The sequence below is a fragment of the Macrobrachium nipponense genome, chromosome 12 (assembly GCF_015104395.2).
Source record: "Macrobrachium nipponense isolate FS-2020 chromosome 12, ASM1510439v2, whole genome shotgun sequence".
In the NCBI taxonomy this organism is placed as follows: Eukaryota; Metazoa; Arthropoda; class Malacostraca; order Decapoda; family Palaemonidae; genus Macrobrachium; species Macrobrachium nipponense.
In genome coordinates, this window is record NC_087205.1 from 57,515,984 (window position 1) to 57,540,373 (window position 24,390).

The following is a 24,390-nucleotide window of genomic DNA, read 5'->3' on the forward strand; positions in this document are numbered from 1 at the left end:
ACCCTCGTGTTAGGATCAGGTGATTGGATCGGTGTTGTGCTCCTTAATTATGCCACTAGGCATAGGTGTATTGTCATGTAAGTGGATAAGACCCCATTGACAAATGACCTTTAGATTCTGTCGAGTAAGTGGATAAGACCCTATTGACAGATCTACAAGAACTCTTAGCCATAGGTCACATCCTCGCTGAGGTTCTTGAGATGAAGCAGACTCCTAGCAATAGCTAGGAAGTCAACCCTTCGTCTAAACACATACGAACCAAGGTTTTATTTATTTATTACCTACAACGTATGTTGTTTACCTGTCTAATCAGTGAATAGCTGTCTCTTACCCTCCACCAAAGGGTGCCAAACAGCTAAGTATATATCTGTCAGGGAAGTTGAATGTATGAAAATGATATTGTTATGATACAATAAAGTTTCATACATACTTACCTGGCAGATATATACGATAAATGGCCCACCCAGCCTCCCCGCAGGAGACAGGTGGAAGAGAAAAATCTGGTTCTAGAAGGTAATGGTTCCTATTCCTGCCACCCAGCGGCAGGACGGTAGATCACCTGACCTACCTACCTGTAGCGTGTGCCGTGAAATTCGAATTTCTGTCGGGGACGACGGAGTCTTAGCTAAGTATATATCTGCCAGGCAAGTATGTATGAAACTTTATTGTATCATAACAATATCATTTTTGACTGCCGGTTAAGAAAGCTTACAGCTATGTAATGGTTTGGTAAGTATATGTGAAACCTTATTTTATTATAAAGATATAATTTTAATGGCAGCTGGGGAAAGTAAGGCAATAAAACTTTAGTTTTGTGACGTTAAGTGGTTGTTGACCATCACTATTTCCTTTATCTTTATATCTTTAGGAAAGATTAATTTGAAATTTGGCAAATTTATATTAGCAGCCTTTTTAGCAACACAACCCTTATGGTTTTCTGCTTCTTGGCAATTACCATTGAGCTTCATTTCAACTGCTGTTTAAGATAATTTTTATGGAAATGTCTCATCCTGCAAAGTAGGCAATAAGTTGACTAGGTTATTGGCTTTATTAATTCTGTTCAATTTTGCAGAAAAATAAGAAAGACTACCCAATGGAGACACATAGTGATTCTTCAGTAGACAATGAACTAGTCCATGTTGATACATCAGATCTCTCCATATCAAAAAGTAAACCAAGCCAACTAAAAGCATCTATAGGGTTGGTATACGTGTTTTCTCATCCTCAGAGATACACTACAAAGTTTTTGTTTACATAGTCTGGCTTTTAAGTATTTTCAGTTTTCCTCTTATTTATTTTTAGCATTTATTTTGGATTATTATATTTCAATTTTGAAGTAATTTACTATTTTGTCACAGTGATTTGAGAAAGTATGAGACAATACTCATATTAGTTTCAATGAATTATTATGTAAATATCATAAAATGATAAACATTTCTTTGGTGTAAAGGTTACAAATGGGTATTAAAGGTATGTTCATATATATTTTGTGTCTAACTTTTGGTTTTGCAGAGTCTTTACCCATTTGTCTTACATAATAAAGTTGTTTTTTTTATAGATCAGGGCATAGTATATACAAAATATATGATTAATTGTAGGTTCATGGTACCATACGATTATTAGGCCATTTAGGATTTTCCTACTTTGTTGCAAAGTCTGTTTATTTATAACAAAGTCTTTAGTGTGAAGGATTTGATTGTTAATTGAGCAACCAAAGTAATTTTTTAATGTGTTGGCTCACTTACTTTCCTGTTTTAATTGCTTGTTAGTATCAGTTTGTTCTTACACGGTATATAAACCCGGTCCTTTACATTAGGAATTACCTTCAGCAAAGCTGGAAATGGCCACTAGACTTTTATAGCAAGGTAGTTTGGTAGTTAAATTACTGTCCAAGTGGGAGGAACCTCCCACCCAGGTATACGCATATCACTTTGCTTTCGGACGTGTATTGCATCTCTCTCTGCCCGACTGTAGCTTTTCCTGTAAATCCATTTGTGTATTACGGTGAGATTGTTCCTTCTTGTGTGTTTCTAGTGCCTTTCAAGTGTTTGCTGTTTTGTGAATTGCAACATGCAAACCCATGAGTTTATTGAGCCGGCTTCTAAAGCTCCCTCCCCTCCCCAAAGTATGTGTGTTTGCGGATGGATGGCAAGAAGTACAATAACTGGAGATCATCTGTGGATGTCGATCCTCACGCTCAGCACATCTTGCAGGAGGCAGGATTGCCACCCAAAGTTAACTTGTGATAAGTGTATTTCATGGTCCTGTGTGGAAAGGGTGAAGTTTGCAGGGAGGAAACATTACAGGAGGAAGGGCTCCAAGATGCCGTTGGAGGGTCACGCCCCCTGCAGCTCCCTCAGTGCCGTACCCTTCATCCTCATCCTCCTTGCCCGATTCATTGAGTGATGTGGATGGAGGAGACGCAGAGGTTCATGATGACCTCTGTACAGAGGTCTCGGTTCACTCTGAGGGAGCTGTCTTCCCCTCAGGGTGAGGCCTGGCCTCTGCCACTAATGTCATGGTTCCTTCTTCAGGTGTGACTGAGGAGCTGCCCTTGGACCTCTTGGCAGCATGGCATTCTCTTAGTTGAGCAGGAACCCCATCATTACAGGTCTTGCTGACACACCTGGCTGCCCCTGTCACAACGCATGTAGTGGATTTGAATTTTAGCCTGGCCTAACCCCTTTTATTTACACAAATGAATAATCTACCCACTAGTACGCTTTCTCCAACTTCAGTAAACTCCAGAAATCACCTTAGAACAACAGCGCAACAAGACTTACAACCCAAAAACTCCTACCAGACAGAGCTCTCCCCTACCAACCACACGCCACCAGCACGTGCCCTCTACTCCACTGTGTTATTGTTTACATCCCTCCGACATCGCCTCCATCTTGTCTATGATGTCACAGCCTATGACATCACAACACAACTTAAATACATCAACAGACACCTTCTAGAATCAACCATATGCTGTCCATATATAGGACACCCACCATATTTCAACAATGCATAAAATACAATATATAATCACATTTATCTCTCTCCCTCCCCTCCGACTGTTTCCTAACCTAGTCCCCTCTTAATTTCCTTCACCCTCCAACTCTTTACCCTCTTCATAATTTCTAATACATTCCCCTGAAACTCCTGCTTTAGTTAATACATCAGCCACTTGCTCCTTTCCTTTTATCCATCTCACCTCCTTTATTTCCCCGGATTCAATGGTTTCCCTTATTGCTGCAATATCTATTTTTAATCTCTTGCTACTTACACCAGTGCTCGATTTGATGGCGGTCATTAGTGTTTTACTATCAGTGTTAACCAAAGCTTCTAAATTTCTCCCTCCTACTACCTCTTCCCACAAATGCTTGAAATATATCAATCCTTCTACAGCTTCCCCAACACTCAGGGCTTCGGCCTCAATGGTGGATTTTGCCACTCCTGGATATCCTAGACTTCCACCATATGGGACTTCTCCTCTTCCCATCTGTCAAGGAAATAATATAACCCAGTTGAGTATAGCCATCTTCTATGTTTCCAAATGAAGCGTCCTCATAGGCTTCCCAATAAATCCTTTCTTCTTCCATCTCACTTATTGTAACTTTGCCCATCATGCTCTTAGTTTTTCTCACAATTTTAATAAGCTTCTTCATATCCTGAGTTGTTCCTTCTTTAAATGCTTTACTTAATTTGCTAACATCATATAATATTTCTGGCATTGTGTGTAGTGATACCCAATTCAGCTGTCCTACCACTGATCTATACTCAGTTAACTCCTTTTGTTCTTGCACTCTATTACCCATATATCTTCTAGCCTCTGGTTCTCTTATAGAATTTATATACTGCCACTGATTAAGGGAAAATCTATTCTCCTTCTGCTCTATTACTAGTACTCCTATACGTATACTTGAACCTTTTACTCTCTTGTTCTCCTTCTTGCAATTTCCCTTTCAATTTCCCAATTGTTTCCTTTAAGAATCCTTCAGTTCCTCTGTAGCAAAAATCATACACGTGTGTACACAAAATGCCATTCAATTTATTTTCCTTTTTCCAAAAGAATATAGTATTAGGTTCTGGTCTACTTCTCTCATCTTGAAGCTCCTTCACTACTTTCACCACTTTACAATACCATGGTTTTGCTGCATCCTTGAGCCCATAGATGGTTTTCTTCAACGTCCATAATCCTCTCTAACTGTCTTCCCTCGGTGGCTTCAAATACACTTCTCTTTGTATCTCGTCACCTTGTAAATATGCAGTTTTGACATCCAATGTATAATAATTCCAATTTTTCACCTTTATTATGGTTAGACAGAATTTTAAAATTTCAGCATTGCATGTGGGAGTGTCTTTTTCCCACTCTGCCATCTCTTCTTCAAACCCTCTAGCTACCAATCTTGCTTTACATATCCTTTCCTCCCCCTTTTATCTTTTCAGTTACTATCCATCTTGTAGATATAGCTTTTTGTCCAACATCATATACCTCCTCATATACCTAGTTATCTCTCCAACTTTGAAGTTCTTTTTCTTTAGCTTCCATTATGCTTCTATTTTCAAATCCCAGCAACAACACCTCTTCATCTTCAATTTTTTCTACCTGACTATAATCCCTCAAGTTAACCCACCCTTTGTCACCTGACTGTGAGTCTTGTACAGTGTACGAATCAGCCCATGCTTGGCTTGATCTTTTTCTTGCAAGACCTAATATAGTCCATTCTTCTACTTTTCCTGTATTGTTGTTTATAGCTCTAACTCTATTTCCCTTTTTGAATTTTGGTATCTTTTCCATTAACTCGCCTTCTATTGACCCACTTTCCCCAGTTTCTTCCACTGTTACCTCTCTTTCTATAGTCTATTTTGTGTCTGCATTCCTCTCCCACCTACTATTATCTCCTCTCCTTCTTGCCAATCTACTTTCCCATCATTTAGGCCATCTGGTCTACCTTTCACACCATGGGATTTATCTATTCTAGCAGATATCTCTTCTGTATCTGGTGATCGTCGCTGAATCCTAGTCACATGTATCCTAGCTACTTCTCTTAGAGAATCCCCACGTTGACAATTATTGTTTTCCCCGATACTCCCACTACCTGAGCAGGTCCTCTCCATTCATTTTCATTTTCCTTCTTATAGAATACCTCATCTCCTACCACTGCTTCTTCAAATTTATGTTCTCTGATGTTTTTGTTTAATTAAATGCTATTCTTATTTTATTACATGACTCATTTTTTATAAACGCTTCTCTGGCCTTGTGCATTGCATTCTGTGTGTCCCTTACCATACCCTCTTCCATCCCTTTTTCTCTGCTTGCAGGACTTGAACTTTCTTCTCCCATTAGGTTAGGCAGTGGTACCTCGACATACGAAAGGCTCAACTTACGAAAAACTCGAGATACAAAAGCAAATACGAAAAATTTTACAGCTCTACATACGAAAAGTTTTCAAGATACGAAAGGTTGTTGCTGTAAAGTCCCGAGATTCGCCTGGACCACCGAGAACAATTTTAAAACTCCCGCGCCGCCAACTGAGTAAATTCGCCACCATCCTCCCGCTCTCCCATTGGTTCCTGATGCTAGTCACCCCATAAGGTCCTGCTCTCCTATTGGTCAGCATCTACCCCTTGTGCATTAAGTATTCTATTGGTAAAAGGATGCTGTAAATTGAAAAACTTATTCATGCAATACATTTAATAGAAAAAAAAACATTAGGTAAAGATAGAATAAAGAATAGAAATGAATGGTTATTATACTGTTTGGTAGTTTCATTAGTTGAAGAGAGATACTAATGAAAATTTATGGCTTACTGTGTGCTAGGAAAAATGATTGCTTTGCGTTCGTTCGGAACTCGTAAGACGGGTAAGAGCTGAATGTAAACAATCGATTGGAAGGTTTTTTTTGTTTGTTTGTGTATTATAGTTAATGATTAATTAATAATTATTTGAAATGGGTACATACTGATTATTTATACATTTTATTGGCATATTCTAAGCTTTTAGCTTCTTAGGTTTAGATGTCAGAATCATAGATTAGGCTACAGTAGCAACCGCTAACATAGGCTAGGCTTATTGATAAGGGACATATGCTAAAGTCCTAATATATGCAGTAAAAATGGGGTTGAACATTACATGCAGTTGAATATTACTCAAGTATGTACAGTATTTTGCCTTTTTGGAGTCATATTTCTTCCGTCGGATCGGCGTCGTAACCCTAGAACATGTGTTTTAGGCCTGGAAATATAATTTACTGGGGTGTTTTTGGAGGGCTTGGAACGGATTAGCCATTTTACATGTAAAATGTGTTCCAAGATACGAAAACTTCATGATACGAAGGCCACCTCGGAACGGATTAATTTCGTATCTCGAGGTACTACTGTACTAATTGGTGGGGAGAGAAACCTCCATTATTCATTAAGCAGTTCCTAGCACTTACTACCCATTTCAATGCTTTTGACCAGTCTACTTCCTCTTCCTCCATCATCTTTCTTACACTTCCCTTGATCATGCCTACGGTCTTTTCACATAATCCGTTGCTCCACGGATATTCTTATGCTGTGGCTAATACTTTAATGTTCCATCTTTCTGCCATCCTCCTTACTTTTTCATTTTGAAATTCCCCCCCATTATCTGACAATATTTTGGAGGGCGCTCCAAATATAGCAAACCAGCACTCAAAAAGTGTCTTTATTATAGTTTCTGGTTTCTTATCTTTTATCCAACAGGCCTGACAATACCTCGTTGCCATATCCACTATTACCAAGAACTTTCTCTCTTCTATCTCTCCCACATCCATTGCTACAACTTCATTAAACGTTTTATTCCAAGAAAAGCCTACTACTGGTTTTGCGGGGTTTCTTTTGTATCTTTTACAAACCTCACAATTTTCAATCAGTTCTTTTAGTAACTTTCTTATTTCCTCTCTTTTCTTTTTCGATTAACCCATTACTCCATTGTGCTTCCTCTGTTACCTTCCATATTTTATCTCCACTTCCATGACCAAACTGTAAATGTAATTTTTTCATTGTGTTCTTAATTTCCCTCAGATTCTTTCCCTTCCAACCCTCCAGTAATAATTCTTCTACCTTCCTCCTCCTTATAGGTACTCTTAAATTACCCTGTTCGTCTTCTCTTAACTCTACTTTCATTCCCCCTAATACTTCTATCATGACACAATTTTCTTTCACATTTAGGGTCATACCCATTTTACTCATGGTTTGCTTACCTATCAGCCAGGGTATATCACCCTGCAGAATTTCTGTCTTCAAATAAAACTTTCTGTTTTTTAGTATCACTGGTATTTCTATTATTCCTTTGGACTTATAAGATGTCTCACCAAAATTAAACACTTTATTAGACTCTGTCCTAGTGTCCCTCATTCTCCTCAACTCTTCCTAACTCAAATCCATGACAATACGTGCTAGTCACAATTCCCCGCAAACTGTTGATTTACACCCTGTGTCCAAAATTGCATCAACCACCTCCCACGATGCTTCCACTATTTTATTAACTTCTCCTACATAAACCTCTTCTTCTGTCCCAGTTTCTGTTTTCAGCTCATTTTCTTCCTGTCTTGTTTCAGTTTTCTTCCTATTATGAAAATTCTGAGGACAATCGCTAGCCCAATGCCATTCCAAGCTGCATATTGCACATACTGCTAACTTCCCTTCTTTCTTTATAGGATTTCTACCACCCCTACCTTGGTTCCATCTTCCCCGATATCTCTGGTTTTCCCTCCCTCTCCCAGAACTGGCATTGCCCTTTGACAACCCCCACCATTCCCATTCCTCTTTAGTCCCTAATCCCTCAAATAGTCTTTTCATTGTTTGCGACACTGTTTTGTACTCTAGCTTTTCTTGCCCACAAGCAGATAATACCATTTGTTTTTTATTTTCCGTGAGATTTGCTTGCTCTATTACATGATAACCCTTGACTTCCCCTTCAAGCGCGCCTTTCCCCATTGCTCTTTCACACTCAGATGCTGCCTTCTCGTATCTAATTGAATAGTCCACCATCTTTTCACTAGATTCTCTTCTTATTAGAAGGTATCTTTTTATTCTGCCATAATTCTCCATTATCGAGTCTTTTAGATAGGCCTTATCTAGTTTCTCTAGGATTAACTTTGGACCCTCTGTACCAGTAAGTTTATCTCTATCTAATGCTTCCACTAGCTCTTGGGCTTTCCCTTTTAAGCTCATTCTCATTTCTGTCACCGGGTATTTTGTATCTTCTCCATACAACAATAGCCAATCTTTGGCTTGACCTTTCCATTCTTGGTATTCTTCTTGTATCCCGCTAAACCTAGGACATTCCCTTCTCCATCTAGTAGTCTCCCTTTGTTCATTGTCGGATCCAGGCATCTTTGATCAACCCCGCTCTGCTACCAGTTTGAATTTTAGCCTAGCCTAACCCCTTTTATTTACACAAATGAATAATCTACCCACCTGTATGCTTTCTCCAACTTCAGTAAACTTCAGAAATCACCTTAGAACAACAGCACAACAAGACTTACGACCCAAAAACTCCTACCAAACAGAGAGCTCTCCCCTACCAACCACACACCACCAGCACGTGCCCTCTACTCCACCGTGTTATTGTTTACATCCCTCCGCCGCCATCTTGTCAGTGACGTCACAACACAACTTAATTACATCAACAGACACCTTCTAGAATCAACCATATGCTGTCCATATGTAGGACACCCACTATATTTCAACAATGCATAAAATACCAATAACAATTATACAATATATAATCATTGGAGACACCCACTACCACTTCAGTCACCACTACAGCATTTGTGAAGGTTCCACATCTGGTGTAGTCATCATCCAACTACTACTACACCATCGATGGTGACAGGCACTGCAGTAACGCTCCAGCATGGAATTTTGAGGAGCTCTGCAGCTGATACCTACCCCTGCGACCGCTCCGGTTCTTATGGCCCAAGTGCCTAGTGTTCCTGTGTCACAGCCATCATCCTGGATGAAGGACTTTGCGAACATCCTGAAAAAGGTAGTGAAGAAGAGGTCCCATAAAAGGTCGTCGTAGCCGTTGCCTTCCTTGTTGTCGCTGTCAGCTCCTGCCTCACCCCTTCTGCCTTCTAAGGGCTCTCGGCCTAAAAAGAGGAAGGGTATCTCTCCTCGTTCCAAGAAGTCTCATTACAAGTCTTCTCGGGATCTGCCTCCCTCTTTGGAGGAAGCAGAGGGTTATCTCATGGGCGTTTCCTCACCTGCAGGTGGTGGTACTGGCTCAAAGGCCTTTGCCCAGCCTTCAGTTTTGGGAGCGAAGGGAGTCGGTACTTCGGTAACTGCTCCCTCAAATAGTTCAAAGAAGTACGCTTCTAAAACTAGTTCTGTGTCGAGGCCTCGGTCAGACCACAACTCCCCAAATGTTTAAGCATCCGCAGAGGATTGTACATCCCAACTCACTAATGGAGGTTCTTCTCTCCATACAGGAGAGGACACAGCACGAGAGAAAGGGAACAGGCACCCGAGTGCCTCGATTCTCCGTACCAGTACCGCACTACTACTCGGTCAGAGGCCCAATCTAACACTGCAGAGCATAAACAAATACCTGGAGAGGTAAAGGTGAGGTCCCCTGTTCAGATTCCTTCAACAAGGGCTCCAGCCCTGAAGTACTCTGGGGCACGAGTAGAAAGGATCGAAGGTTCTCGTCGGCAGGCTGCTTCTCCGTGCGGGGTCCCCCTTGCCTGTTCTTTCAACCTCCTGGGGTTACACCAGGAGGCATGACCTGAACGGGGAGGGCTCCATAGATCCTATGGATCTATGGAGCCCTCCCCGTTCAGGTCATGCCTCCTGGTCACCTTATTAAGTGATATGAATGTCAAAGTCCTGTCCTTATAAAATGGCATTAGCCAGCTAGCCCCCTGAAAGTCATACGTATTACACGCCTCATCAACCATTTGTACTCTAACACTAATACCCTTATCTTGCAGTTCTTGCTTCTTCCTTCCATTCCCTTTCTCTACACTCTTCTGCTTTCTTCCATACTTTACCAACACTAACTGTCGATTTCCCAGACTCATTTTTTCACTAACACTCAGCTCAACCATTCGTTCATCGCATTCTCCCAAACATACTGTGGTACACTAGAGGACCCACCCAACTTAATCCCCTATCACTTAGTTTCCCGAATTCCCAGCCTGACTCATCCTCTTTCGCCTACACAAACTCGCTACATGACCATTCATTCCACATTCGACACATTTCACTTGTTGCTCTCTATACATCCTCGTATAATGTCCATTCTTCCCGCAATTATAGCAAATCACATTCACATGGGTACCCCGACATCCACTCGCTATGTGCCCTACCTGTCCACACCTGTGACATTTAATATCCCTATCTTTCTTACACTCACTCACTAAATGGCCTGTTACCCCACACCTGAAACAAACTGCTAACGCCCACCGACATTCATTCTTTGTATGCCCTGATTTCCCACATCTGTAACACTTCTGCACTCGCTCACAGCTAACTGACCCTAACCTTCCGACACTTGTACTTCTATCTCTCATCACACTTACGTTGCTTGCTCTAATGCTTCTATCAACACTCGCTCTGCCATTCACCTCAGCCCTTCTAAAACTCAGGCATACCCTCATTTACTTTGGTCCTGACACTGACACTTGTACTCTCTTTCATACACCTATCTAGCTCGTAATCCCCAACTATCTCTAAAATATTATTCCATGCTAACCTTTCATTTGTCCATCTCATTTTCTCCTTACTTTTCAGATATATAAACTCATACACTCATAGGCACAGTTGCTAACAACTTCCTTACTAACTTCCTACACTTATTTTTCTTAGCTAATGTCTCCAACCTGCATACATAGAAAGGCAAATGACACATCAACATTCATTTTGGCCTCTTCAACATCATACTTTCTCCTATATCTAATGCTACTCTTTATCCTCTTTGCCTGTTCCACAATCCTGGCTTTCACACACTCATGCTGCACTTTCCCTACATTCATCATTATCCCATACATGCTCAACAAAAATCCCATCAAAAAGCTACCTAACTCTCTTGCCCAGACTCTCTTGTTATCCCCATACTTAGCCACACAATACTTCTCATACTCTCTAAAAAAAGTCCCCTACATCCCTACTACAATATTCCTCATACTTCTCACATCGGGTTACCTCTCTCATATACACCGCCTTTCACACTTCCTGCTCTCTCTCACTCTCACTTCTTCCATTCTGACCTTTCTTACCCTCCTCCGAATACAACAAATCTTCTTCCATACTCATATCTGTACTTTTAGTCATACCTTTCTTGCCCTTCTTCCTACCTACCAATTCCCACTTACCACTATCCAAATCACTCTCATCCTGTACCTTACTCTCAACTCTATTCTCATTTTCATTCATTCTCTTCTTATCTTGCCCACCATCCTTACTAATCTTCTTCCCTTTATCCCTTTCTTTTCTCTCAACTCCCTTCTTACCTTTCTGCTCTGATCTATCCCTATTCTGTACGTCCTCTTTCTTCTCATTTACCACAACCATATCACTTTCCTCACTCACACTTTCATCCACTTGTTCTTTCATTTTCTTAATCACTTCTGGCCTGCCACAAGACCCAGGAAGCCTACCTGCGACACCAAGAAACCATAACTCACCAACAACACTCAGCAACTCACAACTACAACAACTCACAACTACAACAACTCACAACACCACAGGAACTCACAAGCCCAACAACCTTCCAATGCACAAGCACAATAAACTTCAGCAACACAGGCACAACAAACTGCTAACATACAATTTCACCAGCAAGTCAAACAACTTCAGAAAACACAATACAACTGACCATCCAATGCCAAGATCACTCTCTGGGAAAACCGAATGTCCATCACAGACTCTGATCATAGACTGACCTGGCAACTGCGCCAGCAGACAACCTAGACGATCACCCAACAAGCAAACCACTTGTTAGCTATACATCCACCACTTATGCTCTTTCTCTCTCTTGATAGCTCACTCACTCACGCTCCAGAAAAACACACTCATACAGCAACACCAAACACACATCAACATACAAAAACATTTACTCTCAATTATTCCCGACAGCCACAAATAACCCAATGAAGCTCTCTCTCTCTCTCTCTCTCTCTCTCTCTCTCTCTCTCTCTCTCTCTCTCTCTCTCTCTCTCTCTCTCTCTCTCTCTCTCTCTCTCTCTCTCTCTCTCTCTCTCTCTCTCTCTCTCGAAGATGTCGTCAAATGTAATTACCATACCACTCCTCCATATAATTTCCTTTAAAAATGGTGATATTTAAATTGTGACTCCTGTCGTTTTAAATAATAGTTTTGTCAACACATTTCCAAGGCAGATTCCATCTCTGTTATATGTATAGTAATACCTCAGTCTTGCATGATTTGAGTTGCGTGAATTCACAATAACGTGAACTTTTCATTGGAACCTAACTAATTATCATATGCAAGTTTTTCACACAAGCATGAACATTTTTGAATTCTTGAGAAACCCTGGAAAAGTGTTTAATTTTTCATTTAATTTACAGGTTTTCAAGCTGTTTAATTTTTTATGTAATTTATAGGTTTTCAAGCTTTTATGTGTAAATGAAATAACATTATTAAATAATAAAAGTAATTTTCTCTCTCTCTCTCTCTCTCTCTCTCTCTCTCTCTCTCTCTCTCTCTCTCTCTCTCTCTCTCTCTCTCTCTCTCTCTGAGATGAGATAATTTTTATGGTACATGTATGTATGTATGTTTTATAATGTTTTCAAATAATAAGATTAGATACTAATAATTATACACAATGATAATCCAAAGAATACTCATAATCACGTGAGTCGATAAAATGGGTAAGCAAATCCACAGTAGTATGCCTGTTTGATTTTGTTTTATGAAATATATACAGTCAAAAGCTTTCAATGACTCCCAGTTCTCCTTGTCATTCTGACTAAAATTACAAAAAGTTGATTACTACATTAAAACTGTTTGTGACCTAGTATATTTACAAATTGGAAACAGTTGTTGTTTGAAGATGGTAGTTGGCTCTTCATATTATACATTCATTCACAGACAGCAAACCAGCTGATAGCCTAGATCTTTTAAGTGCTGGTTCGGCTCATGAATCACTTGGTCAGTTGTCCATTGCAGCCTTGGTGCCTGCAACAAGGGACGCTGGGTTTGTCCCTGTTACCTGAACAAAAGACGGGGAGGCAGCGGCAGTGTCAGAGACCTCTGTTAATATAGTTGCTCTTTCAACCAATCTTCTAATGCCTGTATCTAGAGCGCACAACATCAGAGGAATGGGTTCCGCTCTGGCATTTAAGAACTTGTCTATTCATAGGATTTTGAATGCTGGTTCTTGGCTTTGGCAAACCATGTTCACTCTTTTACCTGAAGAATATTCCCCCACAGGTCCTTGGGACACTTTTTCTTTCCATCCGGTGTGGCTGCCCAACAAGTTGTGTAGCTCTTCCATTGCCCCTGGCAGGACAGTTTGTATGTTACCTAAGATGATTGTGTGGAAGAGAGAATGAGCGAGTTGGCTGATCTCCTTTCTCTTTTTTCCTTTCTTCCTACTGCCAGGTTGAAGAATAGACATCATATGCTGGAACTGGTGTGATACAGGTGTGTGGCAGTCATACTGGTTGTAGTTACTTGATTTGTTTCTATATACAGGTACCATCCTGCTTACAACCAAGTTTGGTTCCGACCCACTGGTTGGAAGTCAGAATGGATGTGGGCGAACCTTAGAAAGTGGCCAACATACTGGGTAGGGTATACTATCAAACCTTTGCTATATAAAAGTGCCTACTTAGTACTGTAATGTAATGTACAATCATTATTTCAATCTTTATACCATAATGTACTTCTACTAATACATTTTAATCATTTATGTAATAATATATATTACGTACAATCAGGCATTGAGTTACAATGGGGTTAGGTTCTTGCATGCATGTCAGAAGTTGATTCTTACGTAAATTGGTTTGCAATTCAGTCTACAGTACAGTTAATACCAAATGATGCTGCAGATAGGGCAGGGTAACTCAAACTGATGCTGCCTGAGTGATGAGAGTTTTCATGCCTGAGTGATGAGAGTTCTCATGAGATGGCGCAGTGCCAAGTAACTCAATGGTCAACTGTCTGAAGTAAGGTTGTAAGTACGAGTGGTCGTATGTCGAGCAGGTTGTAAGTCGGATAGTAGTTGTAGTAGATAAATCTGCTTCTCAGTAGTAGCACACATTCCTCTCTCTAGCAAGGGGAGGGAGGAGTGGTAACAAATCCCTGTGGCCTACATGGTTTGTTTGCTTTGACAGAGTTCTCCTTACCTACCATAAATGCAATGAATCTGGTCATGACTCATTGTGTTTGAACCCAGCAGGCAGAGTTTTTTAGATGTTTGCTTATCTATTCTTCCACGGGCTGAGACCCCCTTTTTTAGCACTCAATCTTCAAGGAAGGGTGGTCAGTTGGGCTGAACCCCCAGCTGGTTCAGAATACTTGTACTGTCTCCAAGTGTAAGTCTATCCTATTGTTACGACTGAAGGTTTGTTCCTCGTATGAACAAGTGACAAATTTTTAATCAATTTGTATTTTTCATAGTAACAAACCTGAGGTCTTAATGTTTACTGCCTGCCTCTAGCCCTCCGACTCTTATATTGGGTTGGAAGAAAGACTGACACATCACAAGGTACCAAGCCCGGTCGGTGACCAGCATCCACCTCGTATATGCATGAGTTTCCAGAAGCCACAGATTCCTTGCTATACAATCTTTGATTACTTTAACCAGTTTCCAGCTACCGCTAGATGATTATCCTATTGTTAAAACCTCTGGTTTGTTATCTATGAAATATACAATTTGATTAAAAATCTGTCATTTTATTAGGCATGTTACTATATTTACATCAGGATACAAAGCTCTTTGCAAGTGTTCGAACATTGTTTACTACCTGAACTCACTATATCTACCCAATTAAGCACAAAAAGAGATGAAATGGGATGGGGAAGGTTGAATGCTCATAAAAAGCTTTTAACCTACTCCTTCATTATGAGTTCAGGTTTGTATTTCAGTTTCTTTTACTCTTGGTCATGGTAGAATGTGAACATGATAATGGTGATTTTAACACAATAACTCCTATTGAAGAGTTTATATAGAGTTCACAGGCAATTATGATTTTAAGGATTGCTTGCAGTTTGTTTTTGAATTCTATGATGAAAGAGAAATTTTGAATTGATATGAATTGCTTGCAGTTTACTTTTGAATTTTATAATGAATGAAGTTTTGAATTGTATAAGAATTGCTTGCAATTTGCTTTTGAATTTTATGATGAAAGAGAAGCTTTGAATTGTTTCCCTGTAGGTTGAGTATGATGCATATTCCCTATTGGTGAGACAACATGAAACCTAACACTTTGATCTCTGATATGAGTTACTTCATTTGCATATATTTTTAGGTGCAGGAATTTTGTTATAACTTTTCTTTTCTTTCAGTTCCAAGAAGAAAAGGCAGTTAGTTGTCTGTAAAGTAGTAACTAAGAGGAAAATGCTGAGTTCTCAAGAAAATATGAAAAATCAAATTCAAACTCAAACAAAAGCTTCAAAAACAGTTGGGAAAAGGAAGAAGAGTCCTAAAAGTAGAAATAAAAGATTGATTGCAGAGATTACATCATTGCAAGATGATGTTATTAAGAAGATGGCTAAAACTAACATAAATGTATCCATAGCTGTTGGTGAAGAAGATGTGAATATCGTCAATGAGGATTCTTCTTATGATAAAGCAAGAAAGACCCCATCCAAAAAGTCTAAGATTTACCCATTAGTTTTGAAACCACCACCTAAAGAAGTAGAGCCTGTTAAAGTAAAAGATAAAAAAAAGTATATGAAAAAAAGTTTGGAAACCACGAGGCAAAAAGAAAAGACAGACAAAAATCCCAATGTTAATGAAGATCGTAGATCTGTTACTTCAAGGCCATCACGACAAGCAGCCATTAAAGTGAAGAGGATGTTTCAAGACATGAGCAGCAGTGAAGATTCAGATATAAGTGAAATTGAGACAGTTACCAGGAGCAGTTTGAAAGTCACTTGTTCCAAGACATGTAAAACCAAAGATGTGAAGCTTGGAAATACTAAACAAGATGATTCGACCAGGAAAGGTAGGTAGATTTCTCTAGAATTTATTGCAGAAGTATGGGTGTGATCACTTGGATTCCTTGTGTATGGGTAATGTTTATTTTTTATAATAATCTTTTTGTAGTTGTATACAGTATTTGTTGAAATTGAAAGAATATATTATATTTATTGGCATAGAAGACCCTAGGACATATAACTCCATTCATCCCATTTCATCAAGGAATATTACTATTATTTGCGAGTAAGCATGTAATAGTATTGAAATATATAAATATTGAGTAAAAAAACCAACAACTTGCAAATGGGATAGAAAAAGAATCTTTTTATGAAGTATACTGTAATTTATAAGGAAAATCAAAAGCAGATTAGTAGATAGAGCAGAAAACATTTTATAGCAAGCCACTAGGAAAAATGAAAGTAACAGTAAAATAGAATTCAGACAAACAGGATAGTAATTTACAATGAAAATATCATAGCAGCATGGTATAAGAGAGGTTACCACTTTTGCTTGTAGCCAGTCTTATAAGTTAAGCATTCTCCTTCTTTATACATCTCGAGTGAGGACAGTCTTCCATGACTATCACTGTGCATTTTATTTCCACTGTTGTCATAACAATACTTGTCGTACTAAAGTGCCCTTCAGGTGATACTCCCCAAGTATGTGAAGCTTATGAACATGACAGAGTTTATGGTATAAAAATATAGCTGGTGATACGGGTGGAGCCTCCAGCAGCAACAATCATTATTATCAACCCTAATTTTATTTATTTATTTTTTTAATACAGGCAGTCCCTGGTTATCGGGTGGGGTTCCGTTCCCAAGTGGGTACCAATAAGTGGAAACCACCATTAACCGAAACTCAGCAATTTATAGCGCCATAATGGGGCTGTTGGCGCTGATATCCGGTTATTGGCACCATAAGCACCATTATGGCACCTCTATTAGGTATGTTATGGTGCCAGTAACCGGAACTTGGCCTGTTATGGCACCATAAATTGCAGATTTTATGGCACTAGACGAGTGCCATAAAGCCGGATCGCCGATAACCGGCGACTGCATGTAAAAGATATTTAAAAACAAGATATATGTGGTATGCAAAACATAACAACACTTTTACAAGCTCAGAAATAGATACCGTGTAACTTTTTAGACTTGGTCCACAGTGGAGATATTTCTCTCAGAACATGCAGCTTTGATTTTTATGACAATTCCTTTTTATTATTATTTATAATAAGGTACCCATAATGATCACAAAACTAATAATTATGATGGTGATATTTTAATCAATACTGGTAAGATTTACAGTATTATGTAGTTTGGGAAGGTACAAGTATTGGTAGTTTACCACATGTTGCTGAACATTAGCCTACCAGATACCTGAACTTTGCAGGCAAAACCCAGTGATTTTTTTTTTAGCCCCATTGTGTAGTGAATTATAATTTCTATGCTGTTCACCTATCATAAGTATGCCATATGCAAATTTTCCAAGGTTTGGCAGATAGTGTCTGTGGTGTTTTCATATCCTCACTTGAGGTAAACCTTTGCCTTCTGTGTTGTGTGTAGAGGTTAGATCAGTGCTACTCTCCTAGCCTCGTCTGTGATGTTTGCTGTGGCTGGGCTGACAACCAGTCTGCTCTTTACAAGAACAGGTTGTAATAAAGGACAAGCGTTCTGCAACCGAAGCTTCAGTATGTTTGCTTTTGAATCTCGGGTTTCCTGGTCAGCATGTGAATCTTTGGCTTTTCTTGTTTAGGCTTGTAATGAAAAAGTTTAGAGCTTCTAGACACTCCAGGATGATGCTGATTACTCATCTGTGGTCATAATAGAAGCGATAACTCAAGCTTCTTCAGCTGTTCATGGATCATCCTAGATCTCTCTCAGCCTAGAAGAGACTTGAAATTGCCAGTGTCCACAAGTTCTACTCAGACCCACACCTGAAAGTTATAAACTGAGGTTGAGGGTTTTTGGTTGCTGTTGCTGCCATCACCATTTTTGCCAATCTTCTGCCTTCAATCTCACCAAGGCCAAGTGAGAGAGATTCTTTTGTTGGTGGCATGAAAGGAACCTCAGTCTGCGCGTTGCCCTTATACTTGCGATTGCATACTTAATCAGCCATTTGTTCTGCAAGGTCTGCAACCAGGGGCTACTGAGTGGCTTGCTCCTAAGTTCTAAAACTGTGGGACATTAAAATGACTGCAGCCAGGATCCACTGGAGACTCTTCTGTTATTAGGAGAAAGGTCTTCAAGGTAGAGCAATGAAGCTGCTGGAAAGGGGCCTCTCATAGCCTCCAGAGCCTCACCATACAAACTGCTTTTAAGACAGTTTATGATATTGGGAGGTGAAAAGGAAGAGCAATAGTTTAGTAAATCAAACAGTCACTTCTTAACCCTTAAACGCCGAAGGGGTATAATAAAAATTGTCTCCCGTATGCCGAGGGGGTCTCAGAGTGAGAGCCGAAGCGGAAAAAATATTTGTTTCAAAAAATCACAGCGTGCTTAGTTTTCAAGATTAAGAGTTCATTTTTGGCTTCTTTTTTTGTCATTGCCTGAAGTTTAGTATGCAACCATCAGAAATGAAAAAAATATCATTATCATATATAAATAATACCTTATAATCGTATAAATAATGTGATATATGATAGCGCAAAAACAAAATTTCATATATAATTGTATTCAAATCGCTCTGTGAGCAAAACGGTTAAAGCTAACAAAGTTAATTTTTTTGTTTGTTGTATTGTACACTAAATTGCGATCATTTTGGTATATAACAATTGTAAAATGATCAAAGCAACACAGAGAAAATATTATCACAAAATGATGCATGAATTCATAACGTGCGGACGTAAAAAATTTGTTTTTTCAAAAGTTCACCATAAATCTAAATATTGATCTAGAGACTTCCAATTTGTTTCAAAATGAAGATAAATGATTGACTATTACTATACTGTAAGAGTTTTAGCTTACAATTGCAGTTTTCGACCATTTCGGACGAGTTAAACTTGACCGAATGTCTAATTTTTTTATATATATTTTTTTATATGCAAATATTTCAAAAATGAGAAAAGCTACAACCTTCAATTATTTTTTTGTTGTATTCTACATGAAATTGTGCACATTTTCATATATAAAACTCTATGAAACACCTAATACGAAACGGAGCAAATATTCCGAGACTGCGACTTACGCATTTCGGAGATTTGCGGCGGAGAATCTGCGCGCAAAGGGAAGGAAAGTTTTTTTTTTTTAAATTCACCATAAATCTAAATATTTTGCTAGAGACTTCGAATTTGTTTTAAAATGAAGATAAATGACTGCATATTACTAGACTGTAAGAGTTTTAGCTTACAATTGCATTTTTCGACCATTTCGGTAGTCAGTTGACCGAACGTAGTTTTTTTTCTATTTATTATGATTTATATGCAAATATTTCGAAAATGAGAAAAGCTACAACCTTAGATTATTTTTTTTTTTGTATTCTACATGAAATTGCACACATTTTCTTATATAAAACTTTATGTAACGGCTAATTTAAAATTATGCAAACATTACGACAATCGCACGTATGATTTTTTCAGAAGAGTTACCGCGCGGACGTAAGGGATTTTTTTTTTTTTCCCCATAAATTCACCATAAATCGAAATATTGTGCTAGAGACTTCCAATTTGTTGCAAAATGAAGGTAAATGATTGAATATTACCAGAATATAAGAGTTTTAGCTTACAATTGCGTTTTTCGACCATTTCGGTAGAGTCAAAGTTGATCGAAGGTTGAAATTTTGGCACATCGTTATTTATATGAAAATATTTCAAAACTGATAAAAGCTACAACCATGGGTTGATTTTAGTTGTATTTTGCATGAAATTGCGCAGATTTCCATATATAAAACTTTATGTAATGGCTAATTAAAAATGGTGCAAACATTACGACAATCGCACATATGATTTTTTTGGAAGAGTTACCGCTCAGACGTAAGGAAAAAGTTTTTTCATAAATTCACCATAAATTGAAATATTGTGCTAGAGACTTCCATTTTGTTGCAAAATGAAGGTAAATGATTGAATATTACTAAATTATTAGAGTTTTGGCTTACAATTGCGTTTTCCGACCATTTCGGTAGTCAAAGTTGACCAAAGGTTGAAAATTTGGCACTTATCATTATTTTTATAAAAATATTTCAAAACTGATAAAAGCTACAATCATGAGTATTTTTTTGTTGTATTCTACATGAAATTGCACACATTTTCATATATAATACTCCATGTAACAGCTAATTTAAAATGGTGCAAAAATTATGTCAAAGTGACAAAATAATTTCTGAGATATTTCATTTATACTTTTTAGTGCGATAAGAAAGAAATTCGCGCCTGCGCACCTGCATAACGATTGTGAACAAAACAACACCTTGATCTGTGAACTCTCAGGATCCCCCAAGGTGCGTGATTCAAAAGTTTTCGGCTGGTAGGCCTGTAAGTATTTTTCCGCGATTTTAAAAAAAAACTTTTCTATGTCGACGTAAAATATGTCCAATCAGCACACGACAGACAATTTATCTCGACATAAAATACGTCCAATAGGCGTTTAAGGGTTAACTTATAGATTTATTTACTACTATTCCATTACAAAGTTTACAGTACAAACAGGCTTTTGTTTACAATTTTACACTGAATAATTCTATTGAACCAGTAACCAAGCTCCTAAATACCCAAGAGCACAATCAGTTACAACACTTTGGAAGGTTCCAGCACACAAGTGTTAGAAATAAAGACAGCAAAACAGACACCACCACTGTAAGCAATCAGTATGTTTGTTGTTACCACTGGCTTCCCATCTTCATCATAAAAAAACTGATCAGCCACCATATACATTTAAGTAGGTTAGGCTATGTTTACATTCCCGTAATCAGCCGATTGAGGCCTACTGTAATTAGGTGAGTGATTTTTTAGTTTGTAAAAAATTTATTATTACTGGAATTAGTATTTTAATATTACTGGAATTAGTATTTTAATAAATAATTGTAAAATGAGTATATAAAGGTAAACTAAAATACATTAAAATAAAATTCTTCAAATTTGTAAAACAGCTGTTTCTTGATTTGTTTGTTTATTTATTTCATAGTTGATTTCTATGTCAGTTCTTTGGTGCTCATGCAATATAGTAAGTTGTTATTGATTTTAAGAGATTATTGTTAATTGCTTCATAAACCCTAAGTTTGGTAATCTTTCTTGAAAACCTTGGTTAGTGAAATTAATGAAAATGAAATTCATTCTTCGAGCAAAGCCTAACAGTATAATGCACTGAAAACGATATTCGTTCAGTAAGTATTGACTTTATTTTTTACTTTCATTTACTTAACAAGAAGATGGGATTACTGAGGAAAAGAGATTAGCTTAATGTTATGGGTGCTATATAATATGCAACTCACAATTCACCGAAATAATATCATGGAAGCTTTAATTGTATGTTATCAATGTTGACACCATATTCACAGTAAAATATGTAAACCTTTTATAAACTGATGCAACATTTGTCATGAGTTTTGTTACAGATGTTGGCAACACAATGAGCTATTTATAACTTGCTTTTCCCTCCCTCAGTTTATATGTGTGTGAACATTAATTATTTTTCAGTCTCACTGTGCTGCGATTAGAATTTATCATATAGCTGAAGAGAAATTATAACACATAATTCTTTTAAGAGGAAACTTGAAGGAATTACTCAGCCTCATCTGTGGTGGACCAAATTGGCATCATCTGCACCTATTCTTACAAAATTTGTATTTTGCCCATAGGGTATTAAGAAAATTCTAGTTTCCACACATGCCCATATATAAGGCGACCTTTTGACTTTAAAAAATCTCGGCCAACCATAAATCCTGCCAAAATTTTCAATGATAGTTTTGTCAATAGTTAACTACCATCACAATTATTGACATTGCAAACAAAACATTGTAATAATGGTTAAAACCGTAGGTAATTCAAGTAAATCACTAGCAACACAACTATTGATAATTGCCATAATTAGATGTTAGGATGAGCGAGCTCTCACATTGTTACAGGTGTACGATCTCTATCTGCAATTCTAAAAACTGAAAAGCTCTGTAAACCTAAATATTTTCTGGAGAAAATTATCATTTGCAAAAGTCTGTTCATAGGATTTTGAATGCTGTTCTGGGCTTCCACAAACCACATTCACTTCTTTTTACTTAAAGGACATTGCCCACAGGTCCTTGAACACCTTTTCCTTTGGTTGGACGGTGGCTGCCCAACAAGTTGTGTGGCTCATCCAGTGGCCCTGGTAGGACAGTTTGTATCTTAACCAGGGCGATTTTTGTGGAAGAGAGAATGAGTGAGTTGGCTGGTCTCCTTTCTCTTCTTTTTCTTTTCTTCTTCCTACTGCCAGGTTGAAGAATAGACACATCATATGCTGGAACTGGTCTGATACAGGTGAGTGTGGGAGTCCTGATGGTCGTAGTTATTTGATTTGTTTCTATACAATAGGCAAATCTCATTGTGTTTAAACGCAGCAGACTGAGTTTCCAGATATTTGCTTATCTATTCTCTCACAGACTCAGACCCCCTTCTTTAGAACTCAGTCTTCTAGGAAGGGTGGTCAGGTGGGCTGAACTCCCAGCTGGTACAGGGTACTTGTACCTCCCTCCAAGTATAAGCCCATCCTATTGTTAAGACCAAAGGTTTATTCTGCGTATGAACAAGTGATAAATTTTTGATCACTTTGTATTTGTCATAGCTAACAAACATGAGGTCTCATGTTTACTGCCCACCTCAAGCTGCCCCTTCTCATATACTGGGTCAAAATCACAACTGATTGAGTACTGTTGATATCTTCATTGCCATTAGCTGCTAGAAGAGATGTAATTTAGAGATGCTTTTTCCTGTAAATTAACAAAGTTGGGTTTGAAACGTACTCAATATATACTTGATTGTATAAGCATTGTGTGATTTTGCCAGTTCCGGACATAACTTTCGCCTACTCCATCATTCATTTTATTCAGCCTCAGCTGTAACTTCCAGCTTCAGTTTACTGTTATTCTATTTTCAGATTTCCATTGCGTGAAGAATGAGGAAGTATGTATTTTATTTTTACTTTTGGAAACCATCATTGACAATTGGCAGGTTTTAACAATGTGACAACTTCAATGCAACTCTTAATAAATGCTCGATAGTTAGGGAAAATGACATGGCAATCAGCTGTTCCTCAATTCTGTTGTTTATGCCAGTAGAGGTTTACAAATGGCTTCATCCGTAATTCTAAAACCTGGAATTTCTTAGTGGAGGATGGAGCATCATCTCAAGTATTATGGTTAGAGAGAGAGAGAGAGACTGTTCCCCCAGTTAGGTTGTTACTCTGACAGATATTCATTAGCAAAAGTCGAATAATAGTTTTGTATTAAGAATAATGATCATTTAAATAAAACTGTTGTTTTACTGCATCTAATCATATTGCATGTATTATTACCATATTATCATTTTATGACATGAATAGAGCGATATGCCATTTGGATTCTGGTTTTGTTTACATTCTCAAAATATCAGCTGATTTCATTTTACTGACATCATCACTGTCTTTAGTTGCCAAATGGAACTTAATTCAGAGATACGTTTCTTTCGTAAATTATCAAAGCTGGGTTTAAAAATTGCAGCTACTTTATTCATAAACATAGAAAATTCAATGAAGTAGATGCGTGTTTTTGCCAGTTTCAAAGTGTGCTTTTGCCTCCCAAAACATGACGTCAGCTGTTTCTCAATTCTGTTGTTTATGTCAGTACAGGTTTACAATGGCCTTATCCATAATTCTAAAACCTGGAATTTCTTAGTGGAGGATAGAGCATCATCATAAGTGTTATGGTTGAAGAGAGAGAGAGAGAGAGAGAGAGCGATCATAAGTGTTATGGTTAAGAGAGAGAGAGAGAGAGAGAGAGAGAGAGAGAGAGAGAGAGAGAGAGAGAGCGATCATAAGTGTTATGGTTGAAGAGAGAGATAGAGATTTACCCCAATTAGGTTGTTACACTGACAGATGTCCACTAGCAAAAGTCAAATAATAGTTGTGTATGGAGAATAATGATCATTTTAATAAAATCGTTTTGCTCACACGCGGAACAAACCTTAGGTCTTAACAATGGGATAAATCATCTAGTGCCAGCTGGAAACCTGTTAAAACAATCAAAGATTGTAAATGCAAGGAATCTGTGGCATCTGGCATCCAATGTGAAGTTGAGGTGGAAGCTTGTTAAATGAGTGGACCTTC

At 38.2% G+C, this 24,390-nt stretch overlaps 2 protein-coding genes across 2 annotated transcripts in view; one reads left to right on the forward strand and one right to left on the reverse strand.

The window, feature by feature from the left end:
* The window catches only part of LOC135224816 (uncharacterized), a 451,449-nt gene that overhangs the window by 210,278 nt on the left and 216,781 nt on the right, over window positions 1-24,390 (forward strand). Inside the window, 2 exon segments of the mRNA XM_064264139.1 lie at window positions 1,073-1,200; window positions 15,487-16,148. Coding sequence (XP_064120209.1) covers window positions 1,073-1,200; window positions 15,487-16,148 — 790 coding nt within the window.
* The window catches only part of LOC135225081 (ATPase family AAA domain-containing protein 5-like), a 72,476-nt gene continuing 72,341 nt past the window's right edge, over window positions 24,256-24,390 (reverse strand). The window contains exon 10 of the mRNA XM_064264343.1: window positions 24,256-24,293. Within this exon, the coding sequence (XP_064120413.1) occupies window positions 24,256-24,293 (38 nt within the window). The remainder of the gene's footprint in view (window positions 24,294-24,390) is intronic.